The sequence below is a fragment of the Erythrolamprus reginae genome, chromosome 1, assembly GCF_031021105.1.
Source record: "Erythrolamprus reginae isolate rEryReg1 chromosome 1, rEryReg1.hap1, whole genome shotgun sequence".
NCBI lineage: Eukaryota > Metazoa > Chordata > Lepidosauria > Squamata > Dipsadidae > Erythrolamprus > Erythrolamprus reginae.
The window spans coordinates 351,629,585-351,652,616 of record NC_091950.1 but is presented as its reverse complement, the minus strand read 5'-3'; the positions used below and the strand labels follow the sequence as shown (position 1 = coordinate 351,652,616).

Genomic DNA, 23,032 nt, shown 5'->3' with positions numbered 1-23,032 from the left:
TAGTTCATAATATATCACTAATTCAGTTAGATAAGACATGATAGGGCTTATTCATAAAGACATTTTTGAGTTCAAAGATTCCAAAAGAAAACATTTTGAATGGAATATCTTACTTTCCTTGCTATGTTGTAAAACAAAGGGTTTTTTTTACCAAGCAACCTGAAATATTTCCTATGCATTCATCAGATACTGAAAGACAATATTACGAAATCACTTTTTTGCAAGCCATTATTTTTCTCTCTTTGATGTTTGCCTGATGTTTCAAGGCTATAGCCAATGGTAGTGAATATGCAGCGCATACAGTGAATCATGTACTGTATATGATACAATGTATCAAGGTTCTGTATTAAAAAAGGAGGAGAAGCCATAAATGAAACATAGTTTATTCATAAGGTCAAAGTGAGGGCTTCCAAAATTCCTTCATGAGTTAGCTAAGTCTCTTTGCTTCTATCATATATAATATTGACTGTTTTAAATATAATCTTCCTACATATGGAAAAAACAATTTACTATTTTAAATTACTTTCAAATATTTCAGTAAAATATTTTATAAAAGTTTTTATTAAAGCTGCATTGATAACTTTACAAATATCTAGCAATGAAGAGTGGTATCCATATGCTCTGTCCTGCAAGGGTGTATAGGAGAGAAGTTAGTCATACTGAAGACAAAAATCCATCACATTGGGCGGAGGTGAACATTATTTCCATCAAATATCTTAGTTTTTGATGCTGATACTTTATAAAATTTTCAGGAAAAGATCTATTTCCAAATCAACTATGCTCATTATGTTAACTGCCTCCTGAGGAGGCAATTTCTTCCAGGAAGGCCTATTTGACTAACTATGTTCCTCATTTGGCCCTATATTGATTTTAGAAATCATCAATATACAGTAGTACCTCTAGATACAAGCTGCTCCACCTGCGAGTATTCCAAGTTACAAGCCACGAGGGGAGAGAAATTTCTTTCCGAGACCCGAGCTCAAATTTGGGATACAAATCTAATAAATAAATAAATAAATAATACGAGCCGAGAATCCACTAGGTGGCGCAAGAATCCTTGCTTCTGGTTATCTCGGAGAGGAAAAACAAAGTCTAAAGCCATTTGTTCCAGATACGAGTTGTTCGACATACGAGCTCCGTTCTGGAATGAATTAAACTTGTAGCTAGAGGTACTACTGTATGCAAGACTATTAAACAAGTACTTAAATATTCAATTCTATGGACTATCAACTATAAATAAGTTAATTGAGCAAAATATAACTTTATTTTGCTTTAAAATATATTTAGTATATCATGTATTTCTGCAGTTAGAATTTATTAGACGGAACATTGCTATTTTTAAAATATTCAACTTGATTTTAAAGAACAACACTTCCTTAATGTGTTGTTTAGATATAAGCAATAAATTTGCTTTCTATGTGTTGGAATCAGAGTTTGGAAACGTTCTTTCCATCCATAGAAGACTTTTGATCCAAAGAAAAAAATCCCAGTGATACTATGAAAAATGCAGCTATTTTTGTTAACTAACTTTCCCACTCTGCTTTCCACTGTTATCCTCAAAGTTTGTTCCAAAGATCTAGAATCCTGAATAACTGAAACAGCAGCTGTAAATTTTAAAATATTATTTTTCTTGCTTTCCATTTTGCTGAAATTCCATTTGCAAAATGTTCATAGTTATGATAAACTAGCAGGAATCTGGAATTTAGTATTTATATTTGATTTGTTCTTCTGAAGAGTTATACATTTTATTCAAGGTAGCTTTTGTTTTGTATTTTGCTTGTTTTATCATTTATATTTAGATTAGACGAGCAACTTAAAGAATTTCTGGAAGATACTGATCCTGAAAGCATTTTGGAAATTGGGGCTGACATGCGGAAGATCAAATATTGCTTCAGCCATTTAAAAGTATGTTGCACTGCGTTTTTAACACATTAACAAATGTAACGTATTCTGATTTATTTGGCAATGTTAAAAGAGAAAATGAAATATGCGTTTCTAATCAGAGCCTAATTAGTATATATATTAAATAAATTATGTTTTTCTTGTATCAATAATGAAATTTACATATTGTAAATGAAAAAATCACAATTTTCCATGTGATGTTTGATATACGGAGCAGAGTTGGCGCAGTGGTTAAAGTGCAGTACTGCAGGCTACTTTAGCTGATTGCTAGCTGCAGTTTGGCAGTTCAAATCTCATCGTCTCAAGGTTTACTCAGCCTTCCATCCTTCTGAAGTGGGAAAAATGAGGATCCAGTTCATTGACCCAGATTGCTGACTCTGTAAACAGCTTAGAAAGAGCTGTAATACAAGTCTAAGTGCTATAGCTAAGTGCTGTTGCTATATAGAAAACTAGAGTTACATCTAAGTATAGGGTTGAGGTCCTTTGTTCACATGCTCTTCCTTTTTGCATTGACTTTGCGCTTAACATTTTAAAAGGTTTCCTGTTAAGTGTAAAACAGCAAAATTTGGTTTCCTTGTTTAATAACCAGCAGTTTAAAAAAAAGATGGAAACTGTAATTTAAAGAATGTGCAAAGCATTTATCCATAAATTGCTGGGTATTCCTTTTTAAATAAGCCTTTGTTTATTTAGACAAGAACTTTTTATTTAAAGCAACTCCATAGTTAGCTTATGTTATATTTTATATTCTTGGACATTGTTTATAAATATTCAATTATTTGTAAAGAAATGATCCCCCATCTTCCCGGCACCAAATAGAAAAAGAAAGTTGGGTGTGTAAATTTCATAGGAAGTTTAATTAACTTGTTCGAACTTTATATGCCACACTAAACATAATTTTAAAAATATATTCAGAGAAAACAGTAATTTATAACTATTCTACAATTGGCAGTTGTGCTTTAGGATTTTTGTATGCTGTCATTTGATTATGGACCATCAAAACAATATTTCTCCTTAACATCTGCAAACATACGCTATGTTCTTCAATGAACTTTTTGTACTGATATGTGTTTTAAAAATTAAGTAATTAATTGAAAGTTAATTTGCATATTTGCAAATGTTAAAGGTACTGTTGAGACCAAATGATGTAGTTATTTTTTTAAAAATAATCAGTATATCTTATTTACAGGAAAACAAGTAGAGGGACAATTTTAAATTTAAGAAAGAGGAATTGAATCTTTGAGGGAAAAGAGAGTTAGATTCCTAGGAAGTGTTGTGGTTAGCTCTGGCCCAGCTCCTGCCCCAAGGACTGTGGATGTGGGGGAGACATCCACATGCTGCAGGCCTGTTTTGCCCCGGTGGAATCTGCTGATGAAGGCTCCTCTGACCAAGAAGACATGAGTGACAGGGAGGAGGAGAGTGTGGCAGACAGCTCAGAAGGAGATCAATTATCTAGCTCCTCCTTGGATTCAGAACAAGAGTTAATGATACAGCCACGCATGCGGAGAGCGATGCATAGGCAACAACAACTGAGAGATTATTATCAAAGAAAATGAGGCCACCTGTGGTTGGGTGGGACTGTAGTAATTAGTTAGGCTGCTATAAATAGCAGCCTGTGGGTTTGGCCATTGTGGAGGATTATCTGATCGTTATGTTTCGTGACTGCTTTACTGACTTTGACTTTTTGTGTGCTGATTTTTCCCCGCTTTGAAACTAAACCAGAGCAAAGTGTGTTTCACTTTGTGAAAGAAGAAGGACTGTGAATTGCCTCATAGCTGCAAGCTAAGTATCACAGAACTGATAAAGGACTTGTATAAATTACCAGTTTGTTTGGAGACGAGTGCTCTTTGCTATACCAAAAGAGGGCTTAGTTTAAGTGAATTTTCATTATAAAGAACATTGTTTTGAATTTTCAAACGTGTGTGTGTCTGGAATTTGTACCTGTGAATTTTTGGGAGGATTCTACCAGAGAGCCCGACAGAACAGGAAGTATGACTGCATAGTTGACCAAAGGAGAGACGCTACATGAAAATTATTCTGATTTGTTTAAAAGAGAAGAAACTAGATGATCCATAAGGGAAATTATTAATTAAAATAATTGTATTGTTTTTAATTCAACAGAGATTGGTAAACAATGCAAAACTTCCTGGCAATCAGTTACTTGGACCAGATGTTCAGGAAGATAAAAGTACAAATATTGTAATTGGCAATGAAGAATTAAAGAAACTGAAAGATCTTTTGAAGCAACGAGATAATGAAATCAGTATCCTTTCTAAAATCTTTATTGGATAAAAATCAAGATGCTATTCTTGTGACAGGTCTGTTTCTGTAAGGAATATGGCAAGATTTCATTCTGATTTTTGCCTCATGACCTCAGGTTTCTTCCAAAATGTTCAACAATCCTCAAAAAGCAGTTGGGGGGTTAGCTAAAGAAGGAATATACTTTATTTCAGAATGCTTTAAAATTCAATGTATAATAGTTTTGATTTAATAATCACATGGAAAGGTTTCAGTATTATTAAGTGAATATAATCAAACTGAATACATCGATTTTCAGTTATCATCTACTCACTCTGGAACAGTTTGTCCACTGTGGCCAGGATGACCCATGCCCTGTTAAAACTCAGGAACACAGTTAGACTCATTTTGAAAATGAAAAGCAGCCAACATCTTATGGGGAGAGGGCTGGTTTCTGTTGGTTTAGCCAGCATAGTTATTAAACTGTTAATAAGACTGAAAGGAGTAATCCACTCATTAAGATTACAATTAAGTGAAGACAAAGCATGGCAACCTCTTATTTTGCAATTAGTTCTGAGTGTTTTCAACAACTGGAGGTTACTCATACAGGTGAAAGTTGAAAAAAATGTTTCTAAACAGTTTCAACTAGAAATTTCAATAGTGAGAAATATCATTAAGAAATGGAAGTTGCACAGAACTTTTGAAGTCAAGGCAAGATCTGAAAGACAAATACATCAGGTGGAACTGCTGAAAACTGGTCATGTTCACAAAGCAGACATCCACAGTACAATGTTTCTGATACAACAATAAGAAATAGTTAAAGAAATACTAAAAAGTTTTGGAATGGCCTTAACAGCCGCAACAGTTAAATATTATTGAAAACTTGGGAAGATGTTAACCATGGACTGGGTGCAAAGATACCCAGAATTTACAAGGAAAAGTGGGGGGGGGGGGGGGAACACAAACCAAATATCCAAATTCATATTTACTCATAAAAGATTGAGAATCAAATATTTTAAATTTTTATATTTTTATTTGTTTCCTTGTTCCATTTACAATGAGCTAATAACAAGCAAATATATGGTTTGACACTTTTCAAATATTAGATAGTGTTGTATTATAATTGTAGAGATTTTTGTATTACCTTATAATTTTTGTATTTTGCACATATCATGTAATTTCCAAATACTATACTCTTTATGTTTGTATTGTGGTTAGAACAGATACACTGGTTTTCTTAGCCATAACCAACATTAATAATATGTCCCGTGTGATACTGTAAGCTAATGACATGAGGACACAAGAATGGGGAATCAATCAATAAATATAATTAAACATACAAAATAATTATTCCTGTTCTGTGTAATTAGCAGTCTTTTTACATAAACATACTTGTGCTAATTATCATCACAAAGTATTTTAAAGCTTTCCTTAATATAAATATTAGGTATTTTGGTAAATATGTTAAAGAAAGAAAAAAGTAAAACACAAGATGCCCTTCATCTCAGTGTTTCATCCAAGAAAATCTCAGCCACAGAAAGTTCCTTTGATTTGAAAAACATGGAGACTGAGCAGATGTTGCCTGTCATTTTGGAAACAAAATCTAATTCTCCCTTGAAAAGCCGAGGTCAGTCATACAATTTATTCTCAAATATTGAATTATTGCATAACTATCTTTGAAGGACTGTATACCATGTGGAATAAGAAGACTGAAAATAGCATCTCTATGTAAATTATGTGTTCATTTGTTTATACTGTGAATATACAAAAAAGGTTGCCTAGGCTTCTCAGTGTCATAAATAATTTTCATATTGAGAGAAGAAGCATTCTTCTCTAAAAATATACAACTAAGAAATCCGTCTTTGTGAACTACACTGTCATCAGATAGGCATAACTCTCCTATGAATTTCAGCTTCTAAACATCTTTGGAAAGGGAACAAACTTACCATAAGAACTTCCACAAATAACTAGTGTAAGGATCTACAAGAAGTAACAAAAGGGTTACACAAGTCATATACCTTCGAGGATATTATCTCTTGCTGAAATTTTCTGGGGGGAAAAACACATTAATAGCAAACTGGCTGCTGCAAGGCACCTCAGATAAATCATAAAATTATTTATTGTTATTATTATTATTAATTATTATTATTATTATTATTCCCTTTTTCTTTGTTCCTACATCTTCAGAGGGAGAGAGGGGGGTCTTTAGCTTTCTTTGGGAGGGAGTAAGTTATCATACTAGCAGTTATCAGTTATCATACTAGTCTACGGAGAGGGGCGGTATACAAATTTAATTAATAATAATAATAATAGTAGTAGTAGTAGTAGAGGCGTTCTTAAGTAGAAGTACCACTGTATACTGAAACTACTGTATACTGCGCTTTGGAAAATAAATTGACCCCCTTCTCTTTGTGACAACCTCTCAAATCCTGGAATACTGCTATCATATTCTCCCCTAGTACTTCTTTTCAATAGATTAACCAAACCCAAATCCTGTATTACCGTTCTTTGTATGTTTTAATCTTCAGGTCTTTGATCATCTTAGTAGTTGTTCTTTGCATCTTTTTTGCAATATGGTGACCAAAACTGGATGCACTATTCTAGGAGGGGTCTTACTAAAGCATTACTAATACATCACGTGATTTTGATTCTATGCTTCGGTTTATACAACCAAGGATTGTTATTAGCTTTTTTGGCTGCTGCCACACACTGTTGACTCATGTTTAAGTGATTGTCCAAACTCTCATCATTGAAATTTGGGACTAACCTTAAACAGGAGGATTACCTACCCGATCCTATCACAATATTGATCAGAAATGAAATATTTGATTTCTATGTAGTAAAAAATAGAAAGATGCATTCAATGATACTTCTGAGACAGCAGCTATTTAAACATAAACATTGTACGTTGTAGCAGGATTAGTATCTGCAAACAGTAAGGAGATATAACTTTTATTTAATTTAAATTCCTACACTGAGCATGAAGTTGGATTTAACGGCTTCTTCCACGTCCTTGATTCTCTGATTATATTGTGATGTGGCAGATGAATTAAGATAAAGATTATCTCTCCCATAATAAAAATCTGTGATGTAGAAATAAATCTGGATGCATAAATATTAGAATTTGTTAGATTTAGAAGTGGAATGTTATGACTTTCTTTGGGAATATAAATATTTTTTTTGAAATATGGAAAAAACGATGTTGGAGTTGAGGTTTTCTAGACTGAAATATTTTTGGCTTTTAGCAGGTTTATTTATCTAACCAGATATTGGTTCAGAATTATTTACAGCTGTAGAATCTATCTTCATGTATGCTTCATGTGAAAAAAAGAATTTAAAAGGATAGAATGTTCAGTACTTTCCATACTGTATTCTACACCTTTTTTTATTTTAACCCAAATAGACAAAAGATTTCAGATGGCAGATAGATAGGCAGGCATTTGAAAAATAATTATATTTTATTAGAAAAGTATGCTTTGCTTAAAAAACTTGATAGTCCATGAATCCATGTCAATAAATAAATAAGTAAAATAAACCCTTGCCTAAGCGATGTGCTAAAACGTTATATTTAACTATTCATAAAACATTTTCTTATTTTGTCTTTAGGAATTCCCCTCCCCCACACTGAAAACTACTTAAATACAGGGAAGGAGTTGAAGATTTTGTCTAACACTCCAGCAAAATTGGCCAAACCCTAACACACTATGTTATAGCCTAGTATAAGGTTCTTGATTTCATGGAAATATGAGCATAAATTCTAATTGTTAGATTTAAATACATTATTTTATTGATTTGGTAAAAAATATTACAGAATATGCATTTTGACATTACAATTCTAAAAATAAGTAAAGACATTGGCATAATATTTAAGCACACTTAGCATTCTGTTGTATTGTCACTGATACCCAGCGTGTTTCATATTCCTTAATACTACATGTTTTTGGATGCTGATCTTGATGTCATTTTATTTTATTACAATGTGTCCACTGAAAATTCTGCAAACGTAGCTTGAAACTACACACTCAATGGCAAAAGATTAATTAAAACACAATTGAAACAGTATAGGTTCCCCCCCCCCTGTACTCTATGAACTTAAGATCCATTAATTTATTGAAATGGAGGTCATGAAAAATGTAAATCAAGATGACATTTATAGACTTATTCGTGACAATCAGTTTTGCCAGCATAAAGGTTTCTAAATTAGATTAAAACTGCCAGTTTAGGGAAGACCTTAATCTCCCCTAAGACTTTAGAGAATCTGAAGCATTTTAACTTTTTAATTAATTGCTGCAATCTGCTTCAACTGCAACATTCTTTTAGAGTTTTCTGTAATTACCAGATGAGTTTAAAGAGAATAGAAAGTTTTAAAGATTCATGGAGACTCATAGAATGTTTCATGTTTCATCTAGCTTGGCTATTTAAAGAACAATTGTTTTTCTACAATAATATTGAAAAATTAGTGAGAAATATTCATGTTATTTTTTACTGTTATGATTTGATTAACTTAATGACATGAAATATCTAATTAAAGCACCGGTAATACATTTTGGAAAAACTGGACACACCAGTTTTCCATATTATCTAACATCCAATAATCACACTAATAATTTCCATATTTTTAAACATCTACCAATCACCAAAATAATATTTATTGACCCTTGTTTTTTAAATAATGATGTATCCATTCAGTTTTACATATAAGTAGTGCATTACATGTTGAAATAGTGACATCTAATTAATTATACCGAATGGGAATCTTTGTATCAGAATCCACACTCCAAAAATGATCAGGTTAGGACAATTTTTAATTAATTAATATTTTATTGTTAAAATTAATTGCCTCAAAAAGAAAGTATTTAATTTATATGGTTATTCATTGCCCATCTGAATACACCAGTCATTCTATCTCAGTCAGAAACCAATCTCACACATAACAGAAGTATACACACAGTACATACACTCCCTATGTCTTCCAAAAGAAACAGCAAAAAGGAAGAAATGCAAAAGAAATGAATAAAGGGAGCGGAGTATTGTAGGTATTATTGAAAAAATACATCAGAAATCTCCCTCCCTCCCTTTCTCCCTCCCTGTATGGGGGGGTGAGAGAGAGAGAAAGAAAGGAAGAAAGAGAGAGAGAGAAATTTCTGATAAAATATAAACATTTTTTTTGTTTGGATGTGGTAGCAACACTGGGTGGGGCTCATAAAGTTCTTGTGGCTTTGACTTCAGATTTGCTTCTATCTATTCCTACTGGTTTCTGCCAACTGTGACATGTTTTAATCCAGCCCAGCTTTCCTCTTTGTACCTACTAATTTGGGGGCTTTTAAAATGTGTGTCCATATGCATGAAGTCACAGCCTATTCTTATTCTTGTTTACTCTGATTATGCAGCAAGCCAAAGATAGAGTTTTATTTCTGTAATTCAATTTCTATAACAAATAGATTTTCTTCTTCTGTTATTTTCTTTGTAATGTTGCTGGCTACCTTATCTTAGAAGATCCTTATTTCTTTAGAATAGAATAGAATTCTTTATTGGCCAAATGCGATTGGACACACAAGGAATTTGTCTTTGGTGCATATGCTCTCAGTGTACATAAAAGAAAAGATACATTTGTCAAGAATCATGAGGCTCAACATTTAATTATTTTCATAAATAAGCAACAATATTAATATAAATTGTAAGGACACAAGTAAGTTACAGTCATACAGTCATAAGTGAGAGGAGATGGAACTATGAGAAAACCAGTAATAATAGTAATGCAACCTTAGTGAATAGTTTGACAGTGTTGAGGGAATTATTTCTTTAGCAGAGTGATGGCTTTTGAGAAAAAAGTTGTCTTAGTGTGCAGTGCTCTATAACATCGTTTTGAGGGTGGATGTGAGGTAGATGTGAGGGGTCAGTAAATATTTTCACGACCCTCTTTTTGACTCACGTAGTATATAGATCCTCAATGGAAGGCAAGTTGGCAGTAATATTTTTTTCTGCAGTTCCTATTATCCTCTGAAGTCTGTCCGTCTTGTTAGGTTGCAGAACTGAACCAGTTTCGGAGGTGCAAATGACAGACTCAATAATTCCTTTGGACAACTGTATCAGCAGCTCCAGGGGCAGTTTGAGCTTCCTTAATGCCTTCAGCAATGGCAGCACTTCTAATATATTGCCTTCACTTGAAACATTCTTAAAAATTAAGGTCACATTCAGAGCTGCATCTGCCTTGAAAGTAGTCCATGTTTAATTGTATAGCACAGTCAAACACCTGGAGTTAATCTTAGGAAATGATTTATGACATTTTGTATTATGTTATTCATGTTTTATGACAATTTTATGTCATAAAAACGTTTGCCAATGTCAGTTCCACAGATGCAGGGATTCTGTATGCATTCTGTCAATTAGTCAGCAAGATAGAGGTTGGTGTGGATGCAAGGGACCTCAGGATCTGATTATTTATCATTGTTAATTCTAATGGAGTTGCACTACCCCAGACAAACCTAGGGTACAATTTTGGGGTTTTCCTGGAGTCACGACTCCAGTTCAAAGACAGTTCAGGAGGAAAAGTCTTTCCCACTATGGAATACTCTGCCACCAGACACAAGAACTTATCTCACCCTTTTACCCTCTGGGAAAGGAATTAAAATGTGTGTTTGCTGATGGAGGTGGCTGACAGCGGAAGAAGACTTCATCCCAATCCTTCTTGCTTCTTAGTTCTGGTTTTTGTATAATTTTATATCTCAGTATAGAGCAGTGATGGCGAACCTATGGCACGGGTGCCACAGGTGGCACATGGAGCCATATCTGCTGGCACGCAAGCCGTTGCTCTAGCTCAGTTCCAGTGTGCATGTGTGTGCCCGCCAGCTCTTTTTTGGCTCACACAGAGGCTTTGGGAGGGCATTTTTGGCTTCCAGAGAGCCTCCAGGGGCTGGGGGAGGGTGTTTTTACCTTCCCCCAGCTCCAAGGAAGCCTTTGGAGCCTGAGGAGGGCAAAACACGAGCTTACTGGGCCCACCAGAAGTTGAAAAACAGGCCGTTTCCAGCTTCCATAGGGCCTCCGGGGGGTGGGGGATGCTGTTTTCGTCCTCCCCAGGCATTGAATTGTGGGTATGGGCACTTGTGCATACGCAATAGCGCACACGCGCACTCTTTGGGCACCTGAGAAAAAAAAGGTTCACTATCACTGGTATAGAGTAATAGTTTTTCAGTATAGTTTTAAAATCTTAATCTGTGTAATTATATATTTTAATTACTTTCCTATTTGTTCAAAGAGTCTTTGGAGAGGGGCGGCATACAAATCTACTAAATTATTATTAATTATTATTATTGTTGTTGTTATGTAACTTATAAGTTGTTCAGAACCACCTTATGGGGAAATGGGCAGCATAAAAATTTAATAAATAAATAAACAAATACATAATCTTTTAACAATTATTACTCCAGAGATATCAATCAATAAGTTCCATTGTTGAAATGCTCAGAATTGCAGAGGATATGTTCATGTATCATGCTAACCCAGCTTTTATCAGTTTGGATGTCATCCAGATATCTTGGCATCGAGAGAGTTCTCGTGTTAATTGTACATTGTAGGAATTCAGATATTTATATCACAACTGGAGCAAGTTGTAATTTGATTTAACATTTTCTTTGATATGCTGTAATTGTTGTAGTTTGTGGCTTAAGGTATTGTCTGAACCTACTTAGTCATGTTATTTTCCATAAATCATTAATAAAACCAGCATGCAAATTTTCAACACTCTGAAATCTGACTAAGCTAATTAGAACAAAAAAATTACAATTTTCTATCACTTCTTGATATGGAATAGACATCATACTTTATAACTTAATACTGTTCATATGTATTTTGTGTGAGATATGTTTTGTTTTTTTCAGCCAGGTTATCAACTGTAAAAATGTGTACAGTGCATATAAGGAAGCTCCAAACCAATAACTAAAATAGCATATTTTTGCTCTTGCCATATTATTCACGAGTGTTGAATAAGCCCATTGCTTTTGTCTCTTTGTTGGCTCAAGTCAGTAATGGTTTGTGCAGGCATCTTGCAAAATCATATTTAATAGGGATTTGTATGAAAATAGAAAACATGTTTTGTTTCAAGTTCAGAACAAATAGTCCCCCTCTAACTATTGAGTTCAAATTCTTCAAAATGATTTTGTTCCCAACTGAATGAAAGTTGACATGGCTCCAGTATCCTAACCATAGAAACTAATGGGAATTTGGAGCTGAGATTACTACTCTTGTTTCTTCATTTGTTACCAATGATCATATTTGATAGTATGATACTGGAAACTAAAAGAGTAAATCAAGGAAAAATGTTAGGGGAAAAAATCCTTCCTGAAAATGTCAGTAATTTTGGAAAAGATAAATTGCTTTGAGTGTTGACCCTCAGATTCTAATTAGGGAGACATTAATAGCCATTTAAGAAGAAACATGCAAAATATTTGGTCTCATGAATCTTCAGACGACATGAAATAAACGTGATTCTGTCATTTTAGATATACCATTGAATCTATAAATGACATTTAAGTTTCCATAGGCTACAGAAACTGATTAATTTAGTATGAAAGTGGTTGCTGTGCTGATTCCAAAAAAGACAGACGGGACCCAGAGTGGTTTGGCGGTGGTGAGAGGTTGGGGAGTTGGCCAACAGTATAAGTAAATTAGCAAGATTTTCATTTCCATTGATTTTTTTTACATAGTCCAATTTGTATATTTTCTCAGAAATTCTAATTAATCTTAAGGAACCCTTAGCTTATCTTGACTGATCTTGGAATCTAAAAGTGCTTGGCCAGAATTAATAAGACTATGTAACTTCTGAAAGAGGTGTTTCAGTATATTTGGAGCCAACTGAAGCAGCCATAACTTTTCCAGAATGTTTTCCTGACTGTCTCTACATGTCTGTCCTTGCACAGCAAGTTTACTTCATCAGAAAAATAAATTAAAGCAGCTATGCATGTGCACATATGCAGAGAGAGATGGGAGCATCTGTTAAAGCGGCTATGAAAATCTGGAAAAATAGGTAATTGCTTTAACAATTCAGAAATAAATGTTTCATAAGTGACCCTCTCTGCTCACAAGCATCACTTTGAACTTATTGGTACAATATATTGGTTTGAACATGGATAGGGGAATCACCTGAGAATTCTAAAGTCTTTTGTCTTCAAAAAGGGGAGACAAAAATCTCCCAGAAGAAAAATTCATTGGCAAATAATTTCTGCAATAGCCAAGTAGTCTGTTTATTACTAAGAGTTGAACTGCACTTGAACTATTTTTACTTTTAAATATTATTTCTACTAATCAACCCATTCTGATGTATTCCTTGAACAGGAATGGGAAAAGAAATGTCACTTGGACGCCAAGAAGCCTTTGAAATTTTCAAAAGAGATTATGTAGATAGCATAACTATTGAAGACAATAAACAGCTCCTTAAACAAAGGTAAGATTTACACTCAACCATAAAACTCAAAGGTTTTGTAGGCAAAAATAGATACTTCTGGCTGGGAGACAGAATTTAATTACAATATGTAGATGATTTAAGCAAATAAGTATACTAACTGCACAGATTGTAATAAAAGACAAGAAGTGTACACACCTAAGAGATATTGTTTAGAGTAGGGATTACTATAAACTACATCTCTCTGGAAAACTTTCCACAAATTTGTGAATTAAGTGACAGAGTAGGATCTTTAGTTCTATTCCATTCTAGAGGAACAGGGATCTTACAAATTGATCTGATAAGCAGAGACACCATAATACCAAATATCTGCAATAATAAGTATTCTGGAAAATGTATTCGTATAAATAGTTTTGAATGCATAAAACGTGTGTAGAAACAAATGTAAAAACACATTTTATCTCTTAATAGCTTTTTATAGGTAAAAGTAGATACACACTTTATGTCTCAATTTACAAATAAAAACTTGTGCTGTAAATATGGATATGTGTGAAGAATTTATTTGCCAATTGGATAATGTAATTGTGGAAAAATGTGAATAAAAGGAAAATATGCTATACAATTTAAAAAATGAGAATATACTACTCACAAATCTGTCCATGGTTATTGATTTCTTCATAACCTAAGATCATACCATATAACATTCAGCTGCAGTCAGTTATGTAGCAAAACTGGGAATATACTGTATAAATGTTTAAATGTATTGTGTATAGGAAATCTGAAGTAGCAGACACTTCAGAGTGATATTTTAGGGAATTTCCATGATATGGTAATGGGAAATAGTGCTTTGAGCATATTCTGCTATTACTAGAATGAAATGAAATAAAATTCAAGTTATTTATCTTTAAGCTGTGCAAAATCTTTTAGGGTTTTGGAGAAAGGAACAGTAAATGTAAAATTCCAGTTAAAGAACAATAAAGCAATTATTATGAACTTGTTTTTCTTCAGTTTTCCAACTCTCATGTATAAATAAAATATTTTAATAATAGTACAATAGTTAAAATGCTTCAGGAAGCTTAACCTAGAATAAATTAAAAATATTCAGTTGATAGCCCTTAAGGAAGTTTAAGCACACTCCAGCGAGATTGCCTGACCAATTTTCCGCTTGTGTGCTACGCCTACCAAATGTGGCAGAACTTCAGAATTCACTGAATGCAAGAAGAAATATTAGGATTCTGGAGATAAACTGAGGCTACTAAAAATATTCCTTTAGCTCTCTTGGGCCATTCATTTTTTAAAATAATAATAATAATAATAATAATAATAATAATAATAATAATAATTATTATTATTATTATTATTATTATTATTATTATTATTATTATTATTACCTCCTACTCAGGCAGGAAACCCTATTCCATTTCAGACATGGTTGTCTAATCTCTTCTTTAAAATTTCCAGTGTTCGAACATCCCCAACTTCTGGATGCAACTTGTTCCACTGTTTAATTATTCTGTCAGGAAATTTCTCCTTAGTTTTAGGTTGGTTCTCTCCTTGATTAGTTTCCATCCCTTGCTTCTTGCAGATATCCTAGAATGGAGAAACCAAATATTTAGATACTTTACATGGACATCCAAATAATATTGTTTTAATCTTAACAGAAAACAGTTTTGCCCATGTAACATACATTTCAGTTAAGTTGTTTTTTAAAATACTGTGTAATCTTTCTAAATTTTGCAGAATAGATATCCATTTGAATGAATCCAGTATAAAATAAAAGCAAGGATTTACATTTGACTTTTGGTCTGAATCCTAGCATCCACACAGGATAATCAAATTAGAATGTTTACTGGGTAAACATGCATAGGATAATATTATTTTGCTGTATTAATGGTAACTGTTGCAGATGTTATGGTATGAAGAGCACAAGGAGTGCTTTATTGTATGTGAAAACCCATTAGCAAATGACATTGGGAACTTGAGATACATCACACTTGTTTAAAACAAACCCTTCTCAGATCTACTCTGTAATTTGGAATGAAACTACTGAACCACCACTTATACAGAAACTCAGTGACCAAGCCACTATTCAAATTGCTAGGTAAGATTATATATACAATACATTTCTGAGTTAACAAAACTCTCCCCTAAATGTAAATCTTTGTTATGCCAATAATATATATGTGGTAGGATTGCTATCTGTTTCATTTTGTGCTGGATTTTTGATTCAAAATTACTTTTTCGTTACTGTATGATTTTTTATTTTTTGGCTTTCCCCATATCCCTAGTTGAAATGGCTGCATTCATTTTTCCATAAACCATTGGCGTAATTCATGCTTTGCACTACTTAAAGATGTCCAGAGAACTGCTTTTTATAGATTTTTCTTCAGTTTTCTGTGGTAGGGTGGCACCATCCTCTCCAGGCAACCACACTAGCATTACTTCCTCAGGCACCTTATTTTTCCTTCTCATCCATTTCTAAATTGTTTCCAACTTGTCAGTATTTTTAACCATAAAATCATGGGATTGAAAAGGATCAAAAAGCGATCCAACCCAAGTTTCTGACAGAAATTTCATCAATCTGCAAACATTTCCCATCAGCTTATAGGATCCAGATCACAGTGCACCACAAGTAAATATACAGTACTATAAAAGGTGCCAACAGTTATCATCATTCCTGAATCAAATTAGGCATTTTTTCTTAAATAAAATTTACTGAGTGACAGAAACATGTTTGTCTGTTAACTATTAAGCTGGCTAATAGATTTTTGGGGCCTAAACTTTTATATCTTGAGCCAATTTCAGCAGTGCACAAAGTATGTACAAATATTCAACAGAGATGATCGGATAGTTATTTTGGCTAAATTTATTCTACTTTTCAAGTGAAATTCAAAATTGACATATCCCTTATCTGAGTTACCTCCATAAATTTCCATTTTCTAGCAAAAAAGCAAAAAAACATTTATTTTGAAGAAGAGATGCTAGACACCAGTGGTGTAAACCTATTGCACTCATAAGCCAAGCCACTGACTGCCAGAACATAATGCTTGATTATTAGTCCTATAAACTGAAAATGAGTTCATAATTTTCCATTAATATATATATCATTGGACCTTTTTGCAATATTTCACCATTCATATATATTCCATTTTCTTTCTGCTGTTTTAACAGTAGGAATAAATAGCTTTTCCTCCTGATAAGCCTTGAAAAATGCTAATAGCTCTTGGTAAGCCTTGAAAAATGAAGAGAGTTGGAGAGAGGAAATCAAAGGAGTTACTGAATTGCTGAAAGGAATAGCTCTTTTTGTCTAGAAACCTCGTGACTTGCTAGTATAGGTGAACTTTCCTACTATACAGGGATGTGTGCCCATGTCAATCAAAGCCTACAGATAGAGGGATCTGCACTTAGGAGAAAGCTGCCAAAAGTAATGCTTGTATTAGAAGCAGAAAAGCTGACCAGGGAGGGTCCAGGTATCCGAATTGTGCTAAGTGCTTAGAATAAATTAGTGTGAGTGAATAAAAGTAAAAGTGACTTAAAATACTAGATGCTAAAAAAACAAAGAAAAAAGTCAATAATGGAAAGAATTACCTAATATATGCCTCTTAAGAAGCTGAGGAGGTTATTTTTTACTTTGTTCCATGTCCACTTTTGTTAGGCAAAATGGAACATAAACCTTTTTTCAATTCTTCATCATAGATAAATTCTTGCCCAGATAATTATTTAATGATGTCATTGATAATAAGGCTGATTATATGAGTAACCATAAAAAATTCATGACAAGGAACTTGTCTTAGCCACAAAAATCATAACAGTGTGAGTTCATTCCTAAAATATTCTTGAATATTGGAATAGAGTTTTCTTTTTCTCCTTTAGGTTGCCTTCTACAATTATTTATAAAAGAACAAGCATGATATACATTTTTCCTAAATTAAAATCTCAATCCCAAAGGTGCTTTTTCAAGAGGTAATTCGGCTTTCCGGTTTTTCTTTGAAGTTGTTACGCTTCTCATTCAAGAAGCTCTTCACTTCTGAAGAAGAACCGAAGAAGCTTCTTGGATGAGAAGTGAAGAAACATCTTCAAAGAAAAACCAAAAAGTCTAGTTGCCTCTTGGGCGGAAAAAGCACTTTTGGGACAACTATCATCTTGATGACTGAGAATCTCCACAGATATTTAAAATCTCAACAATTCTACAGATTGACAAAAAATTGTTAAATATTTTCACCAGTTCAGGCAGAGTCTGCAATTGTAATTTTTATTCAACAGTAAAAAAACTAAATTACTTAAATGAAATAGCAGTTTTGTGTAGTCACAGGTCATCAACCGGTGGTCCGCAAACCACTGGTGGTCTGTGAGAAAATTTTGATGGTCTGCAGAGCACCCAGGTGGAGGAGTTGCTCCAGGATGATAAATGGCCAGTCCTGTGACTAGAACTTTGGAATATGGGACTGGCCAGGCAGCTCATGGTAGAGTTGGAAATCTCCACCATAGCTACGTGAAACTTGCAACTTTGCAGCGCAGACCTCGCTGGCCAGAACAAGGTAATAGTGCAAGGGTGGTGGTGGCACAGGTGGGTCGAAGCAAGGTGTCACCAACCTGTGCTCGTTCTCCCCCCGCTGTGGCTTCCTGTTGGCTCAACATATCAGTGGCTAGCCCGTCCCTCGCCCGCCCCTCCCAGTCACTCCTTGCCTGCCCTGAGAAGGGAAGGGCAAAAAAGTGTAGAAAATAATTTATAGAATTCTAGATTTTGTTACCTTGAAATTGTTTCATGATTATGCAACCTTATAGATAAATGTTTAAAAACTCTGAGTGCTTTTTGTATAAAATGTTATTGTTTTTAATATTATTATTATTATTATTATTATTATTATTATTATTATTATTTATTCGATTTGTATGCCGCCCCTCTCCGAAGACATATACATGTAATAATTAAGTGGGTTGCATATACATACAGGTATGATGGTAATTGGGCCAGAATTTCCATTGCAGAGCAATGCAATTTAAAGTGTAAAGTCACAAGACCACATTGCTTAGCAATCACAATCATGGCACTCCCCATTGCTGTCATTAATTGAATTCCACTGAGCAATCCCATCCTAGCTGCCCTTCACTGCTGTCTTGCTCCCAAATAACAATGAGACATGACCAGCCTGCCCCTTCGTAAGACAGCTACTGGCCACATGAGACCAACTTCCCCAGGTCTTGTGAGAAACCCACCATGTATGACCTGGGCAGGGGCGGGCTACTGCCCGGAAAGGGGCGGGGAACCCAGTGGGGTAACAAAAATTGAGCTCCACCCCAGAGCACCCAATTTGCACTGAAAGATGTTGAAAGAAAATGCAGGGCGTCCTGCATAAGCCACACCCACAGTGTGGTAGTAAAATATTTGGTAGCCCTTCACTGGACCTGGGGTAGAAAACAAGTGGCCAGCAGCTGCCTCATGAATAGCTAAACTTCAGTGGCAACAAAAAGACAGCAATGATGGGCCAGGGCAACAAGGATGAAATAGACAGGTAGGAAAACTGTAGCACTCCTGCAATCCTAAGTACAGGTGGGTTGCTACATGCCCAAATTCTTACCATGCAGCTCTAGAGACACTACAATGCCTGTAACTTTGGGGACTGATCTTAAATCTTTTTGTTCAACACTGCCATAACTTCAAATACTCACAAAATGAATGGTTGTTAACCAAGGAACACACACAGAGTGAAACACTGGTCCTTGTAGTTTTCTTGGTAGCAAATAAGAATAATGATCAACTGTAAAATCATAGGCACAAGCCATTTTCAAAACCAAAATAAAATAACCAGTTTGGGTAAAACTGGAATTGGATATAAAGACGTCTAGCCTGTTTTGGAAGCTGCTGAGTAACTACCTCCTTGGAATTACCCATTAACAAACAACAAAGAGATTCCCTTCCAAGTAGTTCCAAGACTCAGTTATGACATATTGGGAAAGAAATTTCAAAAATCTTTCAACCCAAACAACATAGGATCTTCCAAATCAACATCAAAACCATTAAATAGATTTAGCAGTAAATAGGCAGGCTGTACAAATCATAGAGTAGGTGTAATATGACTCTTGCATTGCATGCTGGTCAGTAATTTAGCGGTAGCATTCTGTGCCATCTAGAGCTTCCAAACCATCTTCAAAGGTTGCCTACATAAAACACATAATAATTTGGATGCAAGATTATTCTGACATGTTTTTACTGTTAACAGATTTCCTAAATTGCATAGCCCCAACCTGTTCAAGCCTTTTAAAACTATTGGGGTTGAAAATGAATCAATTATCAGTAGAACTAAGCATTTATGTAATATGCTGTTTGCAACAGATGATTCGTTGCATTCTGACCCAGTTGAAATCCACAAATAGTTTTCACGAACATATTCTATATGGGGTTTCATAGAACCATACAATGAAAGGATTGAAGAAATCTCAGAGATTATCTAGTGCAAGAATTCACTACAATAGCATTGCTTCACAGTTGTTACCAAGCTTCTGTTTAAATATATTTTGCAAAATAGAGTCCACCATACTCCTGGTACAATTTATTCTATAGTTGAACAGTTCTATTTATTTTCTCAAGAGCCCAAGTAAATTTTTGATATTCATCCCTGAATTTCTTGGCCAATTATTTATTGTCCCATCTTCTAGAATATTTCTAGACCCTTCAATTACTTGAACATATATCTGGTGTTTCTCTCAGTCATCTCTTCTCTAAACTGAGTATACCAGTACCTATAATCCTTTCTCCTAGAATTACCTTTCCAGACCTGTTATCTTGGTTAATCTCTTTTTGGTCCCACTTGTATTTGTTAATGATTTTACTAAAATGCAATCCCAGAAATGTCTGTAATATTTTGAAATCACTAGTTTTCCCAACAGAGATTAGAGAAGAACAGTAGCATCTTTTCATCTTTGTTAGTGCTGTACAGTGATACCTCGTCTTACAAACGCCTCGTCATACAAACTTTTCGAGATACAAACCCGGGGTTTAAGATTTTTTTGCCTCTTCTTACAAACTATTTTCACCTTACAAACCCACTGCCACCGCTGGGATGCCCCGTCTCCGGACTTCCGTTGCCAGCGAACCCCCTTTTTTTGCTGCTGGGATTCCCATGAGGCTCCCCTCCACCTCCCGGACTTCCGTGTTTTTGTGATGCTGCAAGGGAATCCCAGCAGCGCAAAAACGAGCACTTCGCTGGCAACGGAAGTCCGGAGGTGGGGTTTTCCAGCGGGGAGAGCCTCAGTAAAATCGCAGCATCGCAAAAACACAGAGGTCCGGAGGTGGGTTTTCAAGGACTTTGTTGGTTTTGCAATGCTGCAATTTCACTGAGGCTCCCTTCGCTGGGAAACCCCACCTCCAGGCTTCCGTTGCCAGCAAAGCGCTCGTTTTTGCAATGCTGGGATTCCCCTGCAGCATCACCAAAACACAGAAGTCTAGAGGTGGGGTTTCCCATGGAGGGGAGCCTCAGGGGAATCCCAGCAGCACAAAAACGGGCGCTTCGGCTGGCAAAAGGAGTGAGTTTTGGGCTTGCACACATTAATCATTTTTCCATTGATTCCTATGGGAAACATTGTTTCATCTTACAAACTTTTCACCTTAAGAACCTCGTCCCGGAACCAATTAAGTTTGTAAGACAAGGTATCACTGTACTTCATTGGTGCAGCCTAGAACTGCCTTTCCTTCTCTCCTCTCCTTTCTTCTATTCTTCTGTCTCAAACTTGTGCTCCATCAAGACATGCAAATCTTTTTTCCATATGCTGCTGCCAAATATGATCCCTCCCATTTTTTGCTCTCAATATTCATACTTGATTTTTCTTACCAAATAATATGAATTTTTATTTGTCGTAGAATCTTGATACTGTCCTTTAAGGTGTTTCCCGTTTCTTCCATTTTTATGTTCACGCAGAATTCATAAACTCTTATTGATTGTTAAATAGCACAAAGCTTAAAATAGAGACCTGTGATACATCTCATCAAACCTTTAGAGCCATTAATACTGGGTTCAACCCACACTTATCCACCTAATAGTAGAAGACTTAAGCACATATTTCACGATCTTCTCTACCAGGAATGTAATGGGAAACATTGTTGAATGCTTTACTAAAGTCAAAATATGCTGTGTCCACAACATTTTTGTGGTCAACTAAACTGGTCACACTATCAAAAAAGAAGATCAGGTTAGTTTGGCATGATTTATTCTTGACTGAATCATGCTGACTCCTGCCAAGCAATGCATTCTTTTCTAAATACTCACCAATTGACTGGTTAAAATCTGCGCCAATGTTTTGCCTAGTAGTAAATCAGGGTAGCAGCAAAAGAGTCTCTAGTTACCTGAATCTTCTTTTTTCCTATTTTTGAAGATAAGAACATTTATCCTATTCCAGTTCCTTGCATTAAGTCTTCATGATTTCCAAAAAATGACAAAAAGGGCTTCCCAACCTCCCCCAAGACTCCTGTGTCTAGCTACTTTGTTCTTGAAGGTGTAAACTCATTCATATTAGCCAAGTGTCTACTTCTTAACTCTTGGGGTGGAGGGTAAAATTCGGTCTCTTGTAACCATAGTTCCCTCTAAGCTGAGCAGTGAGCAATCGCTCACTTAAAAATCATCATCAACTCAGAGTTTTCCAAACCTGCCCAGAAGCCGAGAGGAAAAGAGTGAGAGGGAAGGAGAGAGAGAGGAAGAGAGGAAGAGAGAGAAACAGATAGAAAAAAGAGAGGACGGAAAAGAGAAATAAAAAGAATGGGAATAAGGAAGAGAGAAAGAAAATCAAAATCTAGTTTGAAACTAGCTCAACTATTTAAGTGGCATTTTGATATTGATAGAGTTGCCCTATTATGAGCTCACTGTTATAGACACGCAGTACAGTATTTTATTTTGAAATTCTCTGAGGCAAAACAGGGTGGGTTTTTTTATTTATTTGTTTGTTTGTTTGTCTGTTTATTTATTTTTTCTGTGCCGCCCAGTCCCGAAGGGACTGCCGCTCAGACACTATACTTTTCCGCCCACCCCCCCAAAAAATTAGAGGGAACACTGCTTGTAACACTTTTTTCAACAGCTATTATTACTAGATATAAGCTTTCATAAGCTGTAGTTCACTTCATCAGACACATAGAATGGCTAAATTAAGATAGGATTTAAATTGGGAGGGGGATATCCTAAACAATGTCATTTGGCGGGCCCCAGAGGAAGAGCCTTCTCTGTGGCGGCCCCGGCCCTCTGGAACCAACTCCCCCCGGAGATTAGAACTCCCCTGTCTTTCGTAAACTACTCAAGATTCATTTATGCCACCCCCTCGCCCATTACAAGTTATGCATGGTATGTTTGTGTGTATGTTTGGTTTTATAATAAGGGTTTTTAGTTGTTTTATTAATTGGATTGCTACATGCTGTTTTTATCATTGTTGTTAGCCGCCCCGAGTCTGCGGAGAGAGGCGGTATACAAATCCAATAAATAAATAAGTAAATAATAAATAAATTCTGAAGGAAAA

The 23,032-nt window shown here is 35.1% G+C and overlaps 1 protein-coding gene across 2 annotated transcripts in view; it reads left to right on the top strand.

Moving 5' to 3' along the window:
• The window catches only part of KIF6 (kinesin family member 6), a 149,877-nt gene that overhangs the window by 52,054 nt on the left and 74,791 nt on the right, over positions 1-23,032 (top strand). For both annotated transcript variants that reach the window (XM_070734267.1, XM_070734266.1), the window contains exons 11-14: positions 1,800-1,905; positions 4,021-4,162; positions 5,585-5,764; positions 13,468-13,576. In XM_070734267.1, the coding sequence (XP_070590368.1) occupies positions 1,800-1,905; positions 4,021-4,162; positions 5,585-5,764; positions 13,468-13,576 (537 nt within the window). The remainder of the gene's footprint in view (positions 1-1,799; positions 1,906-4,020; positions 4,163-5,584; positions 5,765-13,467; positions 13,577-23,032) is intronic.